This window comes from Trachypithecus francoisi, unplaced genomic scaffold, assembly GCF_009764315.1.
Source record: "Trachypithecus francoisi isolate TF-2019V2 unplaced genomic scaffold, Tfra_2.0 Lachesis_group5, whole genome shotgun sequence".
NCBI lineage: Eukaryota > Metazoa > Chordata > Mammalia > Primates > Cercopithecidae > Trachypithecus > Trachypithecus francoisi.
Window position 1 is genome coordinate 97,929,070 of NW_022681470.1, and position 22,069 is coordinate 97,951,138.

The 22,069-nt window shown below is 44.9% G+C and overlaps 1 protein-coding gene across 4 annotated transcripts in view; it reads right to left on the reverse strand.

Annotated features, from left to right (window-relative positions):
- Window positions 1-228: 228 nt before the first annotated feature.
- SETDB1 (SET domain bifurcated histone lysine methyltransferase 1) overlaps window positions 229-22,069 on the reverse strand; it is a 38,578-nt gene continuing 16,737 nt past the window's right edge. The window contains exons 8-22 of one of the 4 annotated variants that reach the window (XM_033197114.1): window positions 21,877-21,950; window positions 20,759-20,949; window positions 18,525-18,651; window positions 15,916-16,072; window positions 15,668-15,826; window positions 14,094-14,726; window positions 13,700-13,816; window positions 5,852-6,021; window positions 4,047-4,675; window positions 2,775-2,803; window positions 2,210-2,342; window positions 1,790-1,955; window positions 1,227-1,438; window positions 885-973; window positions 229-720 (exon numbers count right to left, since the gene is read on the reverse strand). In XM_033197114.1, coding sequence (XP_033053005.1) covers window positions 603-720; window positions 885-973; window positions 1,227-1,438; window positions 1,790-1,955; window positions 2,210-2,342; window positions 2,775-2,803; window positions 4,047-4,675; window positions 5,852-6,021; window positions 13,700-13,816; window positions 14,094-14,726; window positions 15,668-15,826; window positions 15,916-16,072; window positions 18,525-18,651; window positions 20,759-20,949; window positions 21,877-21,950 — 3,004 coding nt within the window. In that variant the 3' untranslated portion in view covers window positions 229-602. Of the gene's footprint in view, window positions 721-884; window positions 974-1,226; window positions 1,439-1,789; window positions 1,956-2,209; window positions 2,343-2,774; window positions 2,804-4,046; window positions 4,676-5,851; window positions 6,022-13,699; window positions 13,817-14,093; window positions 14,727-15,667; window positions 15,827-15,915; window positions 16,073-18,524; window positions 18,652-20,551; window positions 20,950-21,876; window positions 21,951-22,069 lie in introns of those variants that run through there. The other 3 variants (XM_033197115.1, XM_033197116.1, XM_033197117.1) reach the window with 3 other exon arrangements.

Below are 22,069 nucleotides of genomic sequence, written 5' to 3' on the forward strand. Positions count from 1 at the left end.
AATCACTTGAACCTGGCAGGCGGAGGCTGCAGTGCGTCGACATAGCGCCATTGCACTCCAGCCTGGGTGACAGAGCGAGAACTCCATCTAAAATAATTCACATGCAAGAAGCAAAGGTAGACAAGATAGAAGATTAATGACAGCAGCCCACAGGGGAGGACTGGGATAGTATCTCACTGAAAGATCCAGATTTGGGAGTATCGGGCTGAGAGAAACGAAATCACAATCTTAAGTTTTATCATATTGTTAAAAGACTTTCAAGAAATAATACAAACTGGAGATAGTAGATACACAGGCTCCATTCTAAGAACAAAGTCTGTTAGAAGCAGGAACACTTGGACAAATGTGGGATGGGAGGGATGTCAGGCCTAGGTTAGAGTGGTGATCTCTCCCCACCCTTTAGGGCCTTTGGAGGTGGAAAAGGGATCCTGCCTGCTAGCACCACATTGGAAGGGATCATCTGGTCCAGAACCCCTATTTCTATCTACTAGGAGCTGGGGGGAGTAGCTAGACCAGAGACTTCGGGTCAGGGTTCAACAATCAGGAAGACCCAGTTCCTGAGGAAACGACAGTTCAAGAAGGGTTGGGAAGAAGGCTGTCCTCTAAAGAAGACGTCCTCTGCATTCAATGGCCCCACAGCAACAGAGCAGCTCCTTGCCTTCCACACTGCCCACCTCGTAGTTGTAGTCCCAAGTAAGTTCTGTCCCAGCCCGGATTCTTCTGAAGAGGAAGAAAAAGGATGGTGTGTGGTGAAGACAGCAGATAACCCAGGCCCTTGGGGTTACTGAATATGTAGGTGAAGTTGGATCATGAATGCAGGAGGGGCCCTTGGAACTTCAGTGGTCCTTGCCCCTCCCCAGTCATCCCCTTTCCTGACTCCTTACTTGCTGGCAAAGAAGGCCACCCAGGGGAAGCGAAGATCATGGGTATCCACGAAGACATTCTGGACAAACAGGTTGGGGCTGCAACTGTGCTGTAGGTTTAAGGACAGGATCAAATAAGAGCCAGGGAAACTGAATCTGGCTTTGCAGGGAGAGTGAGAGTTGGAAGAAAAATGCTGTCTGACCCTCCCCATTATAACAGATGCTTTGAAAGAAAGCTACCTCTTTAAGATCCTTTGAGATCAAGAGTTTATAACAAGAAAAGGTGGGCTTATAGAGTATGTTAAAAGAAATCTGAAGACCATGGGATAATCCAGCATCTAGAGGTGGGGAGAGGGGTCTCACGTTGAGGTAGCGGCCCAGGTTGCCTTCAAGCTTGGCATCGATGATGTAGCAAGACTCCTCGCCATCGTAGAATTGGCGTGTGTTCTTACGAACAGGTGCACTCTCCCCCTTGTCCACAGAGGCCATGTTGGTTGATTTAATTGCAATCCCATGGGTTGATTTAAGAGCAAAGCCTCGGGTTGACTTTACTGCCACTTGACGCTTCATTGGACCTGGACAGGAGGGAGAATGGGGTCAGGACCCATCCCAACTCATGAATGGACATTCTACCCGTTTCTCTCCCAACATTGCAGCTGAGAAACACCAATAAGCTGGAACTCAAAGATCCTAAGTGGCAGTTTTTTTCAAGCATAATTAGATCTGAGGGGAAAAGAGTAGCAAACCGGAAATGAGAGAGGATATGTCAAAGAATAGTTTAGCTCGGAGTCAGAAAGCCCTCCCAGAGATGCTCCAATTCTTAGGATCTGAATTTTACCCGCTACTTCTTTAGCTTCCTTAAAAAATGCTCTATCCCAAGTTTCTTACTATTTCTTCCCACCACTCCCAAAATTTTTCCAGGCTACCAGTCATGTTCTTCTTGTCCTCAAAGTCATCCCCTTCAGAGCCAGAGGAGATGGTCTGGATATCATCACTGTCAACCGCTGTAGCCGAAGTCTGACCAGCAGTGGGCTTTCGGCTGGTCCCACTTTCCCCCTCACTTTCTGTGCTGCTGGACAGTGTCAGGACATCCTGGGGAAGCAGGAGGGTAAGAAGGAAGAGAAGTAAATGGGAAGGGCTCCTTAAAGTCCTTGCTGTTACCCATGGTCTAGCAGGAAGGGGCAATGGCAAGAGGAGCATTAGATGCTGGATGAAAGAAAATAAGGCAGGAAGTCAAGGCTAAAGAAGTAGGAGAAGACCTAACAGTAATTATAGTGAAGGACTTGATGAGGTGACAATGGCCCGTGTTCCTTTATTAGACTCAGAAGCTTGAGAAGGTCACTTACATCAGGGTTGGACTGAGCAGAAGCCATGAGTCGTCGGCTTTGATGCATACTAGTCTTACTAGGTGGGCGGCGAAGTCCTTCAGGCTTCACGGGAGAAGGATTGTAACCGTAGTTTCGAGAGCTTTCAGTAACTCTGATGGGAGGGGAAGGAATGAGGCCAACAGGTTACTGGCTGTTTCTTAGGCTTCTAGCCTAGATTTGAAAGAAGGCAGATTTGGAAACAGGTCAAAAAGGCACTGGGCCGGACGTGGCAGCTAATGCCTGTAATCCCAGCACTTTGGGAGGCTGAGGATCCCCTTTGGGAGCTTCGCTTGAGCCCAGGAGTTCAAGACCAGTCTGGGAAACATGGTGAAATCCTGTGTCTACAAAAAATAGAAAAACTAGCCAGGCATGGTGGTGCACGCCTCTAGTCCCAGCTACTAGGGAGGCTGAGGTGGCAGAATCTCTTGAGCCTGGGAGGGGGAGGTTGCAATGAGCTGAGATTACGCCAATGCACTCAGCCTGGGTGACAAAGCAAGACTCTGTCTCAAAACAAAACAAAACAAAACGAACAAAAGGCACTTACACTGACATCTTGTTTCGGTCGTCAGGGTCCTGGAAAAGAACAAGTGAAGGGTTAAATGCTTTCACAGCCTAAAGTAACAAATCCAATAAACAGACTTCAAATGACCTCCAAAGATAACATCAGCCAGTGACAGGTACACATTCTAAAGTGGGGTGGGTACACCACTCTGCAACTTGACAGCAATCTTCACTACACTCCGTGGCTGGAGCCTTTAAGCCTTCTCAGTGATGGGGCTTAATGCTCACGGAAAACACCACGAGCAGGCTTACAGCAACCAGGGCCAGTTTTACCATCTGTAATGTGGAAAGCATCAACATCACCAAAGAGATACTTAAAATCAATTATTGTTTCTCTACTTTAGTAGAAGTAAACAATGATGTGAATAACTTGAAACAGCATTTAACATTAAAAAATCACTTATGAATCTTTTTTTTTTTTGAGACGGAGTCTCGCTCTGTCGCCCAGGCTGGAGTACAGTGACTGGATCTCAGCTCACTGCAAGCTCCGCTTCCCGGGTTCCCGCCATTCTCCTGCCTCAGCCTCCCGAGTAGCTGGGACTACAGGCGCCCGCCACCTCACCCAGCTAGTTTTTTGTATTTTTTAGTAGAGACGGGGTTTCACCGTGTTAGCCAGGATGGTCTCGATCTCCTGACCTCGTGATCCGCCCGTCTCAGTCTCCCAAAGTGCTGGGATTACGGGCTTGAGCCACTGCGCCCGGCCGAATCTTTCATTTTGGAATTAATCAGATACTTGTCCACCCTCTACCACCAGGCATGTGGATTTTAAAATAATTTTTTTTTTTTTTGAGACAGTCTCGTTCTGTTACCCAGGCTGGAGTGCAGTGGTGCGATCTCGGCTCACTGCACCTCCGCCCCCTGGGTTCAAGTGATTCTCCTGCCTCAGCCTCCCAAGTAGCTGGAAATACAGGCATGTGCCACCACGCCTGGCTAATTTTTGTATTTTTTAGTAGAGACAGAGTTTCACCATGTTGGCCAGGATGGTCTCCAACTCCTGACCTTCAAGTTATCCACCTGCCTCGGCCTCCCAAAGTGCTGGGATTACAGGCGTGAGCCACCGTGCCCGGCCAATAATTTGGTTCTTTAAACAAACGTTAGGAATGTGCTAATTAGGGGGAGAGATAACAAGGTGGCCACAGAAATATCCATCAAGTAGAATAATCTATATGCAAAGACTCATGGTGAGACTGTATTAAGTTTGTTACTGCACCAAAGTTAAAGCCATAGCTCTCGAGAGTTTTCTGCCACTACTTACCTCTTTCTTGGCTTGCTTGATGTCTCCCTCATCCTTGATGCCTAGTCCTGAGGTGGAGGCCTTTTCAGCCTCCATTCGGCTTCCCCCAGCCCGGCCCTCCCCACCTTCATTAGTCTTAAAGGATGAATGGCTATCAGAGTCAGCAAAACCACCTTCACTGACACTATTGCAGCTCAACCATGAGGCCACCTTGTTCTTGGGTGTCTCTTCAGAGGAAGGTGGATTGCAGCCACCTACAGGGATCGAGGGAGGAACAGGAATATGTAGGGGTCCAAGATCTGGGGGGTGGGAGTCCTTGGAAGTTGTCTCAGAGAGTCCGTTCTCTTTCTGGCCCCGGGTCTGTCTCCGGGTAGCATAGCTCCGCCACACTGAACTGGTGCTGAAGTCCTCATCCTTACAGAAGTTATCGTCTGAGCTATCATCATTGGACTCTTCAGGGTCCTCCGTACCGCTGTTGCCATCTTCCTGGTCCTTCAAGTCTACACCACTGCTGTCAGAGGAACAGGGGGCATCACTCTCATATCCTTCTTTGAAGTTCTCCACGCTCTCGATATGGTCCAGATTTGCAAAGTACTCATCACCCATTTCCAGACCCTCCTTGTCTGCAAAGTCATCTGTCAGGATTTTGCCTGAGAATGAAGAGAATTAAAGGCCTTCTAGGGTTATGGGGACCTATTAGTTTTTTTTTTTTTTTTCAGATGAAGTCTTGCTCTGTCACCCAGGTTGGAGTGCAGTGGTGCGATCTCAGCTCACTGCAACCTCTGCCTCCCGGGTTAGAGCAATTCTCCTGCCTTAGCCTCGTGATGGGACTACAGGTGCACACCACCACACCTGGCTAATTTTTTTTGGTATTTTAAGAAGAGACAGGGTTTCACCATGTTGGCCAGGTTGGTCTCGAACTCCTGACCTCAGGTGATCTGCCCGCCTCAGCCTCCCAGTGTTGGGATTACAGGTGTTAGCCACTGCACCCGGCCATGGGGACCTATTAGAAAGAATAAGGGTCATTCCATCAATACCCGCTCTACCAGCATATAGAGTTCAAAAGCCTCCATTCTGGTCTTTCATTTGTTTTTTCTGTTTTTGAGTTAGAGTTTCACTTTTGTCACCCAGGCTGGAGGGCAGTGGCATGATCTCGGCTCACTGCAACCTCTGCCTCAAGGGTTCAAGCGATTCTCCTGCCTCAGCCTCCCAAGTAGCTGGGATTACAGGCGTCTACCACCACACCTGGCTAATTTTTGTATTTTTAGTAGAGATGGGGTTTCAACCATGTAGGCCAGGCTGGTCTCCAACTCCCGACCTCAGGTGATTCATCCACTTTGGCCTCCCAAAGTTTTGGGATTACAGGCGTGAGCCACCACGCCCGGCCCAGTGTTTCTTTGATAATACCTCCCTTTGTATCTTAACTATGAAAGTATGGAGAACTTACTGTCATTTTAAATCTTGCCCTTTCTGTCTTTCCATTACTTCTACTTTATCGAAAGAGAGTACTGGGCTATGCTAAAAGATCTCTGAGTGGAGTGACATGGAAGAAAATGATACACTGGACTCTATAATCATGTCTGTCCTCTGAAATATCACCATGTCCAAAATTTCATCCCTTTTTTCTCTTCTTTATGAAACACTTGTGTCCCTCTCTGGTCTAGCTAGACAGGTACATCACTCATCATGTTCTTTGTAGAAGTCCCTGGCCGCCTCTTACTCCAGTTCACATGTCAAGCACTTTCTTCTTATGTTCAATTTGTCTCTGCTTCAATTCCCTACCATGTCCCAATCTCAGGAAACAACCCTTGTATTTTATCACCAACCTGCATAAATACAGACAAAAGAGCCTTTGGCAATGTCATCCAAGCAGCGGATACCCCAGCCCTTGTTCTGTGTCTTGAATAGCTGTAGCCGAACTTGTAGTCCATGTTGTACCAACCGGTTTGTGCACATGTTTGGGTCACATTTGCAGCGTTTGTTACACTCATATACCCTGGGAGGATGTTAGGATAAAATCAATCACGATATGATCACTAGAGCACAATACATCCATAAAACTGTTGTAATTCTTAAGCTATTATCATTTATAATGTGTTGTAAAGATTAAAAATTAGGTAATGATCTAAGTGAGTGGATCTATTGAACTATCTACGCTCTTTGATTCATTTGGAAATATAGCCCAAGGAAAAAATTTAGAGGGTGGAGAAAGATTTAAAGATGTCTATAGCAATACAGCTCATAAAAGTGAATGCTAGAGTGCCTAACAACTGGAGAAAAGCTAAGCAAACTATAATGGGAATATAGATTACAGAGCCATTAAAATAAGCACTATATGGACTGTCAATTTATAGAAGTAGATAAAGACATGTGAGAATAAAGACAAAGACATGTGAGAAATTTCAGGTGAGGTTTCTTACTAATAACAGCAATAATAATAATAATAATAGTAATAATAAAAATAAATAAATGTGAGAAAAACAGAGGCCAACATAACACATACGAAAGGGAATAAAGAGATAGGAGGAATTGTGACTAATGTTCATGGTAAAGTTGATTTTCATTCTTTTATTCAGTAAACATTTATTAAACACCAAGAGCTCTACCAAACACTGGAAACATAACAATGAAAAAGGTCACGGGCCTGGTGGCTCATGCCTGTAATCCCAGCACTTTGGGAGGCCAAGATGGGCGGATCACGAGGTCAGGAGATTGAGACCATCCTGGCTAACACGGTAAAACCCCGTCTCTAATAAAAATTAAAAAATTAGCTGGGTGTGGTGGCATGCGTCTGTAGTCCCAGCTACTTGGGAGGCTGAGGCAGGAGAATTCCTTGAACCCAGGAGGCGGAGGTTGCAGTGAGCGGAAATTGCGCCACTGCACTCCAACCTGGGAGACGGGGTGAGACTGTCTCAAAAAAGAAAGAAAAAGAAAAAGAAAAAAGGTCATAATTTCTACCCTCGGGCAGCTCATATTCTTTTTTTTTGAGACTGAGTTTCGCTCTTGTTGCCCAGGCTGGAGTGCAATGGTGCGATCTCAGCTCACCACAACCTCTGCCTCACGTGTTCAAGTCATTCTCCTGAATCAGCCTCCCAGGTAGCTGGGATTATTACAGGCATGCGCCACCATGCCTGGCTTATTTTGTATTTTTAGTAGAGTTGGGGTTTCTCCATGTTGATCAGGCTGTTCTCGAATTCCCGACCTCATGTCATCTGCCTACTTTGGCCAACCAAAGTGCTGGGATTACAGGCGTAAGCCACTGCGCCCGGCCCAGGGGAGCTCATATTCTATCTAATTTAAGAATTTGGGCCAGGCGCAGTGGCTCATGCCTGTAATCCCAGCTATTCAGGAGGCTGAGGTGAGAAGATCACTTGAGCCCAGGAGTTCGAGGTTGCAGTGAGCTATGATCACACCACTGCGCTCCAGCCTGAATGACAAAGCAAGTCCATCCCATCTCTGAAAAAGAAAAAAAATTTTAATTATTTTTAAACAACCATTAAAGGTAATCAGAGGGATCTAGCACATACCAACATTAAAGGAAGATAACACAGTTATACTAAGAAAACTAATTGTTTCAGGTAACAACGTTTTTACTCCATATGATTTGCCCAGTGTTAGAATTTTACTTATTTTCTTGGTATGCAAAATTGATGGGAGAAATTTGCTTTTGGAAATGATTCAACAGCTCAGTTATTTCATGATTTTAGTCACATCCCTCCACATAAAGATGGTAAGAGCAGCTTCTACTTAATAAGCATATACTTTGTGTTTGGCATTGTGTGAAAGCCTTATATATACATTTTCACATTCTCTCCTTAAAGCTATGCTAATACAGATGGCGTTTTTTCTTTCTGAGACCGTCTTGCTTTGTCACCCAGCCTCTGCCTCCTGGGTTCAAGTGATTCTCCTGCCTCAGCCTCCTGAGTGGCTGGGATTACAGGTGCATGCCACCATACCCAGCTAATTTTTGTATTGGAGACAGGGTTTTACCATGTTGGCCAGTCTGGTCTTGAACTCCTGACCTGAAGTGATCCACCTGTTTTGGCCTCCAATTTTTTTTTTTTTTTTGAGACATGGTCTTGCTCTGTCACCCAGACTATATAGTTCAGTGGCACAAACACAGCTCACTGCAGCCTTGACCTCCTGGGCTCAAGTAATCCTCCTGCCTCAGTCTCCTAAGTAGCTGGGACCACAGCTGCATGCCACCATGCCCAGTTAATTTTTAAATTTTTTTTGTACAGACGAGGTCTCATCACGTTGCCCAAGCAAATCTGGAACTACTGGATTCAAGCCATCCTCCCACCATGGCCTCCCAAAGTGGTGGGATTACAGGTGTGAGCCATCATGTCTAGTTTTTTTTCTTCTTCTAACTTTAAAAAAGATTATTTCTCATGTCGGTAATCCTAGCACTTTGGGAGCGAGACTCCATAGCAAAAAAAAAAAAAAAAAGATATTTCCCTGGTGGTCTAGTGGGTAGAGGGGAAAAAAAGAATATTGAAACGTAATATACACAGAAGAAAGTACACATTAGTCTACAGATCAATGAATTTTACAAACTCAGCATACCATGTAACCTGCACCAGATCAAGAAACAACTTTGTTAGATCCTTTAAAACCCCACCGGGGACATGGCTTCCTTCATTATTTTGGGACCTATTGGCCCTTTCAATTCAGAAACACAGACCCTTCAATTATGGGACACTTTCTGAATTATTTCACTGATGCTTTTCTCCTCCCTGTTCTGTTAATTATGTATCTTGATCACTAGGTTTAATAGTTCACGTGTTTATATATACCAATTTACCATGCTATACTCCACTCTTTTGTTGTCCTCCTCCTCTTTTAGAGATGAGTCACGCTCTGTCACCCCAGGCTAGTATTTATGTTAATATCCTGTGTTTACAGTTGATCAAAAAAGATCAGCTTAGTAGGGGCAGGGCTGGAATTTGAACTCAGGTGTAATCATTACCACATGAAACCTTTACAGTAGCTATACTGAGTATCATTCATTCATTCCACAAAATTTGAGTGGTTACTATTTTTGTGTGTGTGTGTGTGTGTGTGTGTGTGTGTGTGTGGCAGAGTCTAACTCTGTTGCCCAGGCCAGAGTGCAGTGGTGGGATCTTGGCTCACTGCAACCTCCACCTCGCAGGTTCAAGTGATTCTCCTGCCTCAGCCTCTGGAGTAGCTGGGATTACAGGCGCCCGCCACTGTGCATGGCTAATTTTTGTATTTTTAGTACGGGGGGGTTCAACATTTTGGTCAGGCTGGTCTCAAACTCCTGACCTCATAATCCACCTGCCTGGGCCTCCCAAAGTGCTGGGATTACAGGTGTGAGCCACTGCGCCTGGCAAATTGTTGTTGTTTTTTTTTTTTAAGACGAAGTCTCCTTCTGTCACCCAGGCTGAGTGCAATGGTGCAATCTTGGCTCACTGCAACCTCTGCCTCCCAGGTTCAACTGATTCTCCTCAGCCTTCTGAGTAGCTGGCACTACAGGCATGCACCAGTATGCCTGGCTAATTTTTTGTACTTTATTAGCAGAGACAGGGTTTCACCATGTTGGCTAGACTGGTCTCGAACTCCTAACCTCAAGTGATCTGCCCACCTCGGCCTCCCAAAGTGTTGGGATTACAGGCCTCAGCCACCGCACCTGGCCTAAGTGCTTACTATGTGCCAGGCACTGGGTAAACTGGTGATACAATGGTTAGCAAGACAGACAAAGAGACACATAAGACCCTTGCCTTCATGAAGGAGCTTATATTAGAACGGAAAAGAAGAAAAACACGTCAACAAAAGTTGTCATAAATGCTATAAAGAACACAAACATGGTGCTCAATGAGAGAATTAAGAGAGTAAAATGACCTAGTTTTAAAGTGGTCAGGGAAGGTCTCTCTGAGGAGGTGACTTTACAGCTGAAAGCTCAAGGTTAAAGAAGATAGCCACACAAAGAAAAGTGGAAGGATGCCAAGAAGAGGGCACAGCATGTGCAAGTCTCCAGAGGCAGGCTGGAAAACACTGGTGGAACTGGATCTAGGAACTGAAAAATATCAGTGTGGTTGGAAAGACTTTGGAGGGAGATAGGAAAGGGCCAGATATATAACCTAAGGTTAAGAGTCAGAATAAAATCCAAACAGCAGTGGGACTACATTATAGAGTTTTAAGCAGGGGAGTGACATATTATTTGTGATTATTTGAAAATATTTTTATGAAACGTTTCAAACACATAAAAAAGATACCACGAACACTCATGTACCACCCAGCATTATCAAATCTAAACACTACTGTTAGATTCAAAATTTTGTTACTAAAACATACATGATATAGCAATGCAACTAAAGTTAATAACTGTCTATTCCTTTGTTTAGTTTGTAATCAGCAAAATTCATCCTATGATCTCCCCAGTAGTCTCGATCTCCTCTGAATGTATTCAGGCACCTCAGGTTTTCTGTTAAACCAATTTTCCTGAAGAAGTTGTTCCTGCAGCATCTGACCTGCTCTTGCAGTGGCTCTTCTCTATCCCTAGTACACAGACTGGAAGCCTCTTTCACTGCACTGCCACCTGTCTTCCACTTTCCTGGCTTTCCCTTTCATTTTTGCAAATATTTCCAGAAACTTTCTGAGAAGGGGAATGATGAAAAACTTTGAGGTACTGCATGTCTAAAAAAATGTCTTTAGCCCTACTGTAACACCAAATTGATAGTTTGCCCGAGTTTAAAATTCCAGGTTGGAAATAATTTTCCCTTAGAATTCTGAACAGATTCCTCAATTGCTATCTAGCTTCTAGTGTTACTTTCAGGGAAGGCTGAAGTCATTTCAAGTCTATTTTTTAATGTGTTCTGTATCTCTTCTCTGGAAGCTTTTAGGATTTTTTTTCCCCTCAGTGTTCTGACATTTTATGATAATGTGTCTAAATGGGAATCTACCTTTATCCTTCATTATTTTGGGACCTAATTGGTCCTTTCAATTCAGAAACACAGACCCTTCAATTATGGGACACTTTCTGAATTATTTCACTGATGCTTTTCTCCTCCCTGTTTTGTTAATTATGTATCTTGATCACTAGGTTTATTAGTTCACGTGTTTATATATACCAATTTACCATGCTATACTCCACTCTTTTGTTGTCCTCCTCTTCTTTTAGAGATGAGTCACGCTCTGTCACCCCAGGCTAGAGTGTAGTGGCGTGATCATAGCTCACTGCAGCCTTGAACTACTGGGCTCAAGTGATTTTTCTGCCTCTGCCTCTCAAGTAGCTGGGACTACAGGCATGCACCCACCATGCCCGGCTAACTTTTTAAAAATTTAGGCCAGGCACGGTGGCTCACGCCTGTAATCCCAGCACTTTGAGAGGCTGGGGTGGGCAGATCATGAGGTCAGGAGATCGAGACCATCCTGGCTAACACGGTGAAACCTTGTCTCTACTAAAAATACAAAAAATTAGCCAGGCATGGTGGCGGTGCCTGTAGTCCCAGTTACTCACTCGGGAGGCTGAAGCAGGAGAATGGCGTGAACCCGGGACGGGGAGCTTGCAGTGAGCTGAGATCATGCCACTGTACTCCAGCCTGGGTGACAGAGCAAGACTCTGTCTCAAAAAAAAAAAAAAAAAATTTATTTTTAAATTATTATTTTTTTTGAGACAGAGTCTTGCTGTGTCGACCAGGATAGAGTGCAGTGGTGCAATCTTAGCTTACTGTAACCTCTGCCTTCCAGGTCCAAGCGATTCTCCTGCCTCAGCCTCCCAAATAGCTGAGATTACAGGCGTGTGTGATCACGCCTGGCTAATTTTTGTATTTTTAGTACAGATGGGGTTTCACCAAGTTGACCAGGCTGGTCTTGAACTCCTGACCTAAGGTGATGCACCCACCTTGGCCTCCCAAAGTGCTGAGATTACAGGCGTGAGTCACTGTGCCTGGCCAACCATTTTGTTTTTGAGATGTAATTTCACTCTTCTTGCCCAGGCTGGAGTGCAATGGTGCGGTCTTGGCTCACTGCAACCTCCTCCTCCTGGGTTCAAGTGATTCTCCTGTCTCAGCCTCCCAAGTAGCTGGGATTATAGGTGCTCGCCACCATCCCCGGCTAGTTTTTGTATTTTTAGTAGAGATGGGGTTTCACCATATTGACCAGGCTGGTCTTGAACTCCTGACCTCAAGCAATCTGCCTGCCTCAGCCTCGCAAAGTGCTGGGATTACAGGTGTGAGCCACTACTCCTGGCCCCAACAATTTTTTTTTTTAGACACAGGGTCTTATTACGTTGCCCAGTCTGGTCTCAAACTCCAGGCCTCAAGCAATCTTTCAGCCTTGCCCTCCTCAGTAGCTGTCCTCAACCTCATGCCGGTTCTACCTCCTCTGCTCAACCTTTAAATGTTGGCAGACCCAGGGCTTACTCCTGAGCCGCCTTCTCTATTATCAACATCATGTCTAGGTGAACTCATCCAGGCTTTAAATATCATTCCTGTGCTGATGATTCCTAAATTTTTATATCCAACTCTTAAACTTCTCTCCAGAAATCCCAGTGCCTTCTTGATGTTTCTACTTGGATTGCCTGACAGGCATTTCAAACTTAACATGGCCAAAACAAAAACTGAATTTCACTCAAACCTACTACTCCTTTGGTCTTCCATCTCAGTAAAAAGCACCAAAAACCACTTAGATGCTCAAGCCAAAAATTTAGGAATTGTCTTTGATTCTACTTTTTCCCCCCACTCCACAATCTATCCAATTCTGTAGATCTACCTAATAATGCATCCCAAATCTATCCTTCTTACCTCTACTGTCACCTCCATTCTATTGCAAGCCATAGCTACAACCATGTCTTTCTCTGCTATACTCCTATAATGATCTCCTAATTGGTCTTCCAAAATCTACTTTCGCCATCCTAAGACCTATGATCTACAAAGAAGCCAGAGTAATCTGAAAAAGGTAGGTCATATCACTTGGCTGCTTAAAATTCTCTAAGAGCACCATGAATTTGATTCTAACTTTTCTTTTTTCTTTCTTTTTTTTTTTTTTTTTTAAGGCAGAGTCTCGCTCTTGTCACCCAGGCTGGAGTGCACTGGCATGATCTCGGATCACTGCAACCTCTGCCTCCTGGGTTCAAGCGATTCTCCTGCTTCACTCTCCCGAGTAGCTGGGACTGCAGGCACCTACCACCACACTTGGCTAATTTTTGTATTTTTAGTAGAGACAGGCTTTCACCATGTTGGCCAGGCTGGTCTCAAACTCCTGACCTCAGGTGATCCACCTACCTCGGCAACCGAAAGTGCTGGGATTACACGTGTGAGCCACTGTATCAGTCTGATTCTAACATTTTTCATTCTGGTTTATAAAGCCCTATGTAATCAGGTCCCTGCCTACTTCTCTCTGAACACATTTCACTTACAAGAGTAAATCATAATCTGTTAACACATTCATTTAGCTATGAAATTAAGATAATTTTTTTTGCAACAGAAAATTGCTAGACACTATTCAATCATCCTATGTCTTCATTTCAAGGAAAGCCCAAGAAAAAAAGTGTTTGGGAAGTCAGGAAATAAGATCTAATTGATAAAATGCCTCTTCTGGTATGCTATTTTTGGTTCCAATTTTTAGATTTCTGATGATTTCTATAAGCAGAGAAAAACAAAAACATGCTCCTTAGTCTCTCTGAGGTATTGTGCCATTCCTTGACCACTTACCCTGTGGGTAGACACTCTTCTAGTCTCTTGTACTGGTAGCCAGAGTTAGGGTTGATTTGGCCTCCTGGGGTACAGGCTGTAGCCTGGATAGTTAGTTGATGGCAGGCACACTTGGACCTATATGACAGAGAGAAATAAAGGAAAGGAGCGGGGGGATCAGAGAACAAAATAACACAATACACATGTACCCAGGGTTGCTCAGTGTGGCCATGTCAGACTCCAGTCTCCCTACCTCATAGCTTTCATGGAGGCCTTATAGCAGGAGTTCCAGGTGAGGGAGGAGGTAAAGGAAGATGGGGAAAGCAGTACAGATACAAGGGAAAGGAAGAGGTGAAAAGGAAGACAACCATAACAAAGTTGGAAGCAGGGGCAGCAATTCTCCCCACCAACTCACTTGTCCCGACACCCATCCTTGCAGTCACAGCCAACCAGAAATTCAGGGCCTGTGTTAATGAAAACACCCTTGCCCGGGATACGTTCCTTGCTGTAGGCCACCTGGGGTGGTGGGGTTGTGTCAATCTCATTGACACAGGACAGGGGAACATCTTCCTTCCCATAGGTGATATCCAAAATATAGTAAAAAGGCTTATAGGGCTGAAACTTTCGGTCCACAAGAACATATGGATCCAAACAGAACATCTCCAGGAAGAGGAAGTCACAGCCAGTCTCGAAAAGGTAGCGTTCGATCTCCTGCATTGTCCGAAGGCAAAGACCACAAGGTGTCTTATAGATAACATGAAAGCCCATCTTGCGGTTAACTCGACGCCGGGCTGTCATCCGCCGGAAGTCATATAGTAATGGGACCAGCAGAGGGTTCTTGCCCCGGTACTGCTCATTCCTCATAGGTCTGACTCGAGACAGACAGGTATAGCTGCAGACATGAGGTAAGTAGAAAAGCTTCTCCATGGGAGCACGGTAGGAGGGCTCTGCTGGGGCCCGCTCCAGCATGCCATGGAAGGCTGGGGGTGCTGGAGGGGCTGGGGGTGCTGACGGTGCTGGGGCAGAGGCTGTGGAGCCTAAAGGTGATCTGCAAATGAGATGCAAGTGATCAGATCAGAAGGCAACAGGACTTCTGTTGTATAATTAACCCTCCAGGTAGCTAAGCCATTTCTCTCATCTTTCAAGCAGCTGTGCTCCTGAAGATAAAGATGATTCAGGAAAGATCTTCCCTTGCCCTACCAAAGCTGGACAACGAAAATCCCTGGTTACTCTTTACTGACTGATAACATCTCTATTTCTTTTTTTTTTTTTTTGAGATGGAGGTTTGCTCTTTTTGCCCAGGCTGGAGTACAATGGCATGATCTTGGCTCACCACAACCTCCGCCTCCCGGGTTCAAGCAATTCTCCTGCTTCAGCCTCCGAGTAGCTGGGATTACAGGCATGCACCACCACACCCGGCTAATTTTGTACTTTTTAGTAGAGACAGGGTTTCTCCATGTTGGCCAGGCTGGGCTCAAACTCCTGACCTCAGGTGATCCGCCCGCCTCGGCCTCCCAAAGTGCTGGGATTACAGGCGTGAGCTACTACTGTGCCTGGCCTAACATCCCTATTTCAACAGTATACCTTTTCCTAAAATGTATTTGCCTGTGAATTATGGAAGTAGAGTCCAGTCTTCTACCGATATATTTTTTGTCTGCTGTGTGTTCCAGAAATGTCCTTACTAACTCCCAGGATTCAAGGAAAGAGGCTGTGGTGTTTCCTTTCTATTTTAGCAATGATGGAACCATGTTCAACAAGAAGTTTTAACAAATGGCTTTCTGATGATACCACATTTCTAAGCACCCAGCTTCTGATTCAATTATTCTTACTTTCTATTTCTTAGAAACTTCTATGGGTAAAGCTTCCTTTTCAAGTCCAAACTCCTCACCATCATAAACTTAAACTAAGCCCTTCAGAGCCAAGGAACCTTCCCCTACACAATGACCACTCATTGCTATCCTGCCTACAGAGAACCTCAGATTTTCTCACCTATACGTCTGGTTGATCCCAGGTTTCCCACCAGAGACATTTTCACTGAGTGCAGGAGACGTAGGGGAGGAATGACCAGAGCCCACAGATCCTGGTCGGAAGGATGTGCTCTTTTTGGCTACCTGCTTCCGTGACTGGGCAAGCTGGCTTTCCAAGCTTCTAGGAGATTAGAGAAGAGGGCGTATAGTAAGGGATGTGGAAAATATAATATGAAAGAAACTGAAGAAAAAAGAAAGAATAACACTTACTCACTGTCACCTGCTTGGGGAGATAGAGGTGGAGCAGGTGGGAAAGGTGGGGCAGGTGGAGCTGTAGGCTGTGGGGGTTCTACTGGCTTGAACTGGGTTCCAGTACTGGTCAGATCCTGTGTGTACTGGACAACAGGGCCTTTGCTCCTCACAGCACCTATAGGAAAAAGGAATTGATCACTGAGAAGATGATAGCTATGATGCTTGTATTCAGTCACACATCTGATTCTTAACTTATACAACATAAAAAGGCAGCAATGGCTGGGCGCGGTGGCTCATGCCTGTAATCCCAGCAGTTTGGGAGGTCGAGGCAGGCAGGTTGCTTGAGGTCATGAGTTTGATACCAGCCTGGCCAACATGGTGAAACCCTGTCTCTACTAAAAATACAAAAATTAGATGGGCATAGTGGTGCACATCTGTAATTCCAGCTGCTCAGGAGGTGCAGGACAATCACTTGAAACAAGGAGGTGGAGGTTGCAGTGAGGCGAGATCACGTCACTGTACTCCAGCCTGGGCAACAAAACAAGACTTCGTCTCAAAAAAAAAAAAAAAAAAAAAAAGCAAAGCAATGGATACATTCTGAGTAAGTGCTTAGACTCTCAGTTCCTATTATTGACTGGCATGGATGCTGGCATATGTTGTTTTGACTTAGATAATACTTTTTTTATTAAAGTGAAAGCAAGTTTATTAAGAAAGTAAAGGAATAAAAGAATAGCAGTTGGGCGCAGTGGCTCATGCCTTTAGTCCCAGCACTTTGGGAGGCTGACGTGGGCGGATCACCTGAGGTCAGGAGTTCAAGACCAGCCTGGCCAACATGGAGAAATCCTGTCTCTACTAAAAATACAAAACTTAGCTGGGCATGGTGGCAGGCACTTGTAACCCTAATTAATTGGGAGGCTGACACAGGAGAATTGCTGGAACGCAGGAGGCGGAGGTTGCAGTGAGCTGAGATGGTGCCACTCCACTCCAGCCTGGGTGAAAGAACCCGATTCCATCTCAAAAAAAAAAAAAAAAAAATTGCTACTCCATCGGCAGAGTAGCTTCTTTCTTTTCTTTTTATAGACAATGTTCCACTTTGTTAGTCAGGCTGGAGTGCAGCGGTCTGACCTTAGCTCATTGTAACCTCGAAATCCTGGGCTTCAAGCAATCCTCCTGCCTCAGCCTCCAGAGTAGCTAACACTACAGGTGCACAACACCACACTCAAGCTTTTTTCTTTTTCTTTTTTTCTTAGAGATAGAGTCTTTCTATGTTGCCCAGACTGATCTCCAACTCCTGGCCTCAAGTGATCCTCCCACCTCAGCCTCCCAAAGTGCTGAGACTACAGACATGAGCCATCATGCTGGGCCTTAGATAAGACTTTATTATCTTCCTATCTCAGATGATTTACCTGATTAATTATGATATATTTTGGGGGAATACTTTCAGAAATATATTCTTTTTTTTTTTTTTTTTTTGAGACGGAGTCTCGCTCTGTCATCCAGGCTGGAGTGCAGTGGCCGGATCTCAGCTCACTGCAAGCTCCGCCTCCCGCGTTCACGCCATTCTCCTGCCTCAGCCTCCCGAGTAGCTGGGACTACAGGCGCCGCCACCTCGCCCGGCTAGTTTTTTGTAATTTTTAGTAGAGACGGGGTTTCACTGTGTTAGCCAGGATGGTCTCGATCTCCTGACCTGGTGATCCGCCCGTCTCGGCCTCCCAAAGTGCTGGGATTACAGGCTTGAGCCACCGCGCCCGGCCCAGAAATATATTCTTTAACCAACTAATTTTGGCAGGAAAAATCAACCAGAAAGTATGACAGTAATGTTAGAAAAGAAAACCAAATCTGCTTTTTGTTTCTGAGACAGGGTCTCATGCTATCACCTAGGCTGGAGTGCGGTGGCACGATCTAGCTCACTGCAACCTTGACCTCCTGGCTTCAATTGATCCTCCCACCTCAACTTCTTGAGTAGCTTGGACTACAGCTTAATGCCACTGTACCCAGCTAATTTTTGTGTTTTTTGTAGAAACAGGGTTTCACCATGTTGCCCAGGCTGGTCTTGAATTCCTGAGCCCAAGCTAACCGCCTACCTGTCTCAGCCTCCTAAAGTGTTGGGATTATAGCTGTGAGCCACTGTGCCTGGCCAGGTCTGGGTTTTAAAGAAAACTGACTATATGCTGGATGTGGTAGCTCATGCTTGTAATCCTAGCACTTTGGGCAGCCGAAGCAGGTAGACAGCTTGAGCCCAGAAGTTCAAGACCAGCCTGGGCAACATATCAAGCCCCTGAGTCTTTTAAAAAAAAAAAAAAAAAAAAAGAAAGAAAAAGAAAACCAACCATAGATAACACACAAAACTGACAATCTCATGTGGATAACAGAGGGTAACTACTATCACCCTAACTTAAAGCCAACTGTTTCAGATATTTCTGTGGTTGTTTAGAACAAATTAGAGCCACAGCATGTGGACGCAGCAGCACAAATTGATCACCATGATTGGAAACAACTCAGGGCACATATCCTGTTTCCAATGAGTAAGCAGTGTAACCGTGGTAAACAAAGGATAGCCATTCTATATAATCTCCTTTGCTGATTGGCCTGTTTCTTCCTTCCCCCAGGTATCTTTCAGGACATACCCATATTTGGACGTGTCCTGAGCTGTCCTTGCTTCTTCTCTAGTGCAGAGGCTGAGGATGTTTTCATGCTGAACATGGGCTCCAGCCGTGTAGAGCCTCGATAGATCCACTCACATCTTTTGTCATCCTGGGGAATTGAGAGAATAGAAGAATGAAGGGAAATAGCTTAAAGGCTAGAATCTATCCTGTCCTGTGTAGAGGATATATATACCATGTGTCACCTTTCGGAAACCTCCCTGATGAGCCTTAAATTCCTTATCTAGGCTGAGCACAGTGGCTCATGCCTGTAGCTTGTAATCCCAGCACTTTGGGAGGCTGAGGCAGGTGGATCACCTGAGGTCAGGAGTTCAAGACCAGCCTGACCAACATGGAGAAACCCTGTCTCTACTCAAAATACAAAATTAGCTGGGTGTGGTGGCACATGCCTGTAATCACAGCTACTTGGGAGGCTGAGGCAGAATTGCTTGAACCAGGGAGGCTGAGGCTGTGGTGAGCTGAGATTGCACCATTGTACTCCAGCCTGGGCAACAAGAGCGAAACTCCATCCACCCACCCTCCAAAAAATTCTTTATCTACTTAGTAAAGTACGTGCCAGGCTCCATGGGGGGTATCAGGTACACAACAATGAAAAATATATACTCCTTGTTTAAGGAATTACAGTAGCAACAGGTATCTATACTGAGTATAAGAGGTGTGACAGCTGGGCACAATAGCTCACACCTATAATCCTGGTACGTTGGGAGGATGAGGCAGACTGCTTGAGCTCAGGAGTTCGAGACCAGTCTGGGCAACATGGCGAAACCCGTCTCTACTAAAAATACAAAAATCAGCCAGGTGTGGTGGCATGCACTTGTAGTCACAGCTACTTGGGAGGTTGATGTGAGAGGACCACTTGAACCCTTGAGGTTGAGGCTGCAGTGAACTGTGACTGCACCACTGCACTCCAGCCTGGGTGGCAGAGTGAGACTCTGTCTCAAAAAAACAAAACAAAACAAAAAACAGGCCAGGCCAGGTGTGGTGGCTCACGCCTGTAATCCCAGCACTTTGGGAGGACGAGGCAGGTGGATCACTTGAGGTCAGGAGTTCGGGACCAGCCTGCCAACATAGTGAAACCCCGTCTTTACTAAAAATACAAAAAATTAGCCAATCCCAGCTACTCTAGAGGCTGAGGCAGGAGAATCACTTTAACCCAGGAGGCAGAAGGATGTAGTGAGCCGAGATCATGCCACTGCACTCCAGCCTAGGCAACAAGAGTGAAACTCCATCTAAAAAACAAACAAACAAAAACAAAACAAAACAAAACACCAAACAAAAAGGATGATAAGGATCATAACGCCTTAGGTCATAACGCCTTAGGAGTAACGGGCTGAGGTAACACCAAGAAGAAACATAATTTCTAATTTCTTCTGGCTACTCTGGGCACACTGTCTATTGGGTAGCCCTGTTCTGCAAGGCAAGTAGCAGTATTAAAAAATGTTTTTAAGGGCTGGGCACGGTGGCTCACGCCTGTAATCCCAGCATTTTGGGAGGCTGAGGCGGGCAGATCACAAGGTCAGGAGATCGAGACCATCCTGGCTAACACAGTGAAACCAGGTCTCTACTAAAAATACAAAAAATTAGCCGGGCGTGGTGGCAGGTGCCTGTAGTCCCAGCTACTCGGGAGGCTGAGGCAGGAGAATGGCATGAACCCGGTAGGCAGAGCTTGCAGTGAGCCGAGATCGTGCCACTGCACTCCAGCCTGGGCGACAGAGCGAGACTCTGTCTCCAAAAAAAAAGTTTTTAAAACTTTTAAAAATAAGAAATATGATTCTAAGAAGGGAGAGAGAAGGGAGAAAAGGATGAGTACAAAATATTTAAGAGTTAAACTGAACCTTGAAAGATAATCAGGACTCCTTGATACCTCTTCTTCATCCCACTATCCTACTAAAACCTTAACCCTGGAAAAATGGAATTGGCTGCCTTCTCTGTACCTACACAGAATGTGAATACTCCTAAAGAAAAAAATAAATAAATCAAAACCATGCAGATTAGTATCATAATTCCGGTAATTTATTTTCAATGACCCACAGAGGAACAACAAAAAGGGCAAAGTAAAATTTGACCAAAAACAGTGAGAACACATAGGAGGATAAGAAAGAGGAAGGCTATGGAATAGCCATAAAACCATCCTCATTACTGCTTCTTAAGTCCCCCCGACCAACCTCTGCCTCCAAAATTCTAGGGAAGAACAGTACCAGGAAGAGGATCCTGACTAGGCTGCCATCCACCTCCTCAACTCGGGACTTCCACCATGTGCCTTCCCACTCAGTCTTGATAAGCTGGCCACTCTTGAGCAGTACCATGGGGCGGTTGGGGTAGGCAGTTACATACTCCTCTATGAAGTCACGGCAGGAGATGTCTTCTATGTCCTCCCAAGTCTTTTTCACTGTTTCAAGGAAGAAGTAGAACTGAGAGGGCAGGTAGGACATGTCTTGATAGGGAAAAGGGTTGGCCAGGAGACATTTGATACTTTTTAAGTTGAAAAGGAAAGAAAAAGTAAAATCAGAACCTCGAGGGAAGCAAAGCCAAGACCACCTAAGTAATAAACCTAATGTACAAATTGCACATACTTACAAATCAAGTAAATACTAAATAAGTCATGTACAATATAGGTGATTCACTTATTTTATACAAATGGATGCTTCTCCTTTGGAAAATTCAAGTGGAAATTCTTGCTCACTTGTTGATAAGTCTAATGGTAAATTTAAAAAGATCAGGTGGCATCATGAAATGAAAAAATTAGTCCTTCCTTCTCATTCTCTGTCAGGTTTTTAAGAGACTCAGAATATGTTTACTGTCATGTTATGTGTAAACAGAAGTGTTAGTTGATTCTTCTGCAGTTAAAAATTATTGTTTCCGTAGGAGTCTGCTCCCAAGCCAGGGTAACAAATATAGAGGACACTATGATGTTCCATCTAACACAGCTTCTGTGGAAAGCATTATGCAGACTACACATTTATACAAATGTTAGGTGCAGCATGACACTAGGAAAGAAGTAACATCTTTTTCAACCTAACTCACTTAGAAATGAAGCTGAAGCACATCTATAACGTGAGCAGTCTACTCAAAGTCATTCATGATCTTCCAGTGTCTCACTCTTTGGCTACAAAGACCCAGTCCTAGAGATGAACAATACAACTGTATCTCTTTTGGGAGCAAACTGTCCTTTGGGAGCAAAGGACATCAACCAAATTTATGCTCTTTGAGACTGAAGTACCAAAAACATCTAGGGCTTTTCAACTGGACGTCCTAAGAAGAAATATCAGGTAGAGGAGGAGAAAACTGAGCTAAGGAATAAGGGAGAAACACTCACGTGGCCGGCAAATGGGATACAGTTCAGACTGTGTGACATAGGAAGCATAGCCATCATCAAAGAAAATGAGAAACCTGTAAAAGAGGAGTGACAGTAGAAAGATCTGGGGGTTATGATATTTAACATGATCCACAGAAATTATTTTATCATAGCTTCTACTTCTCTGGATCACAACAGGATGCACTCCAGGGAA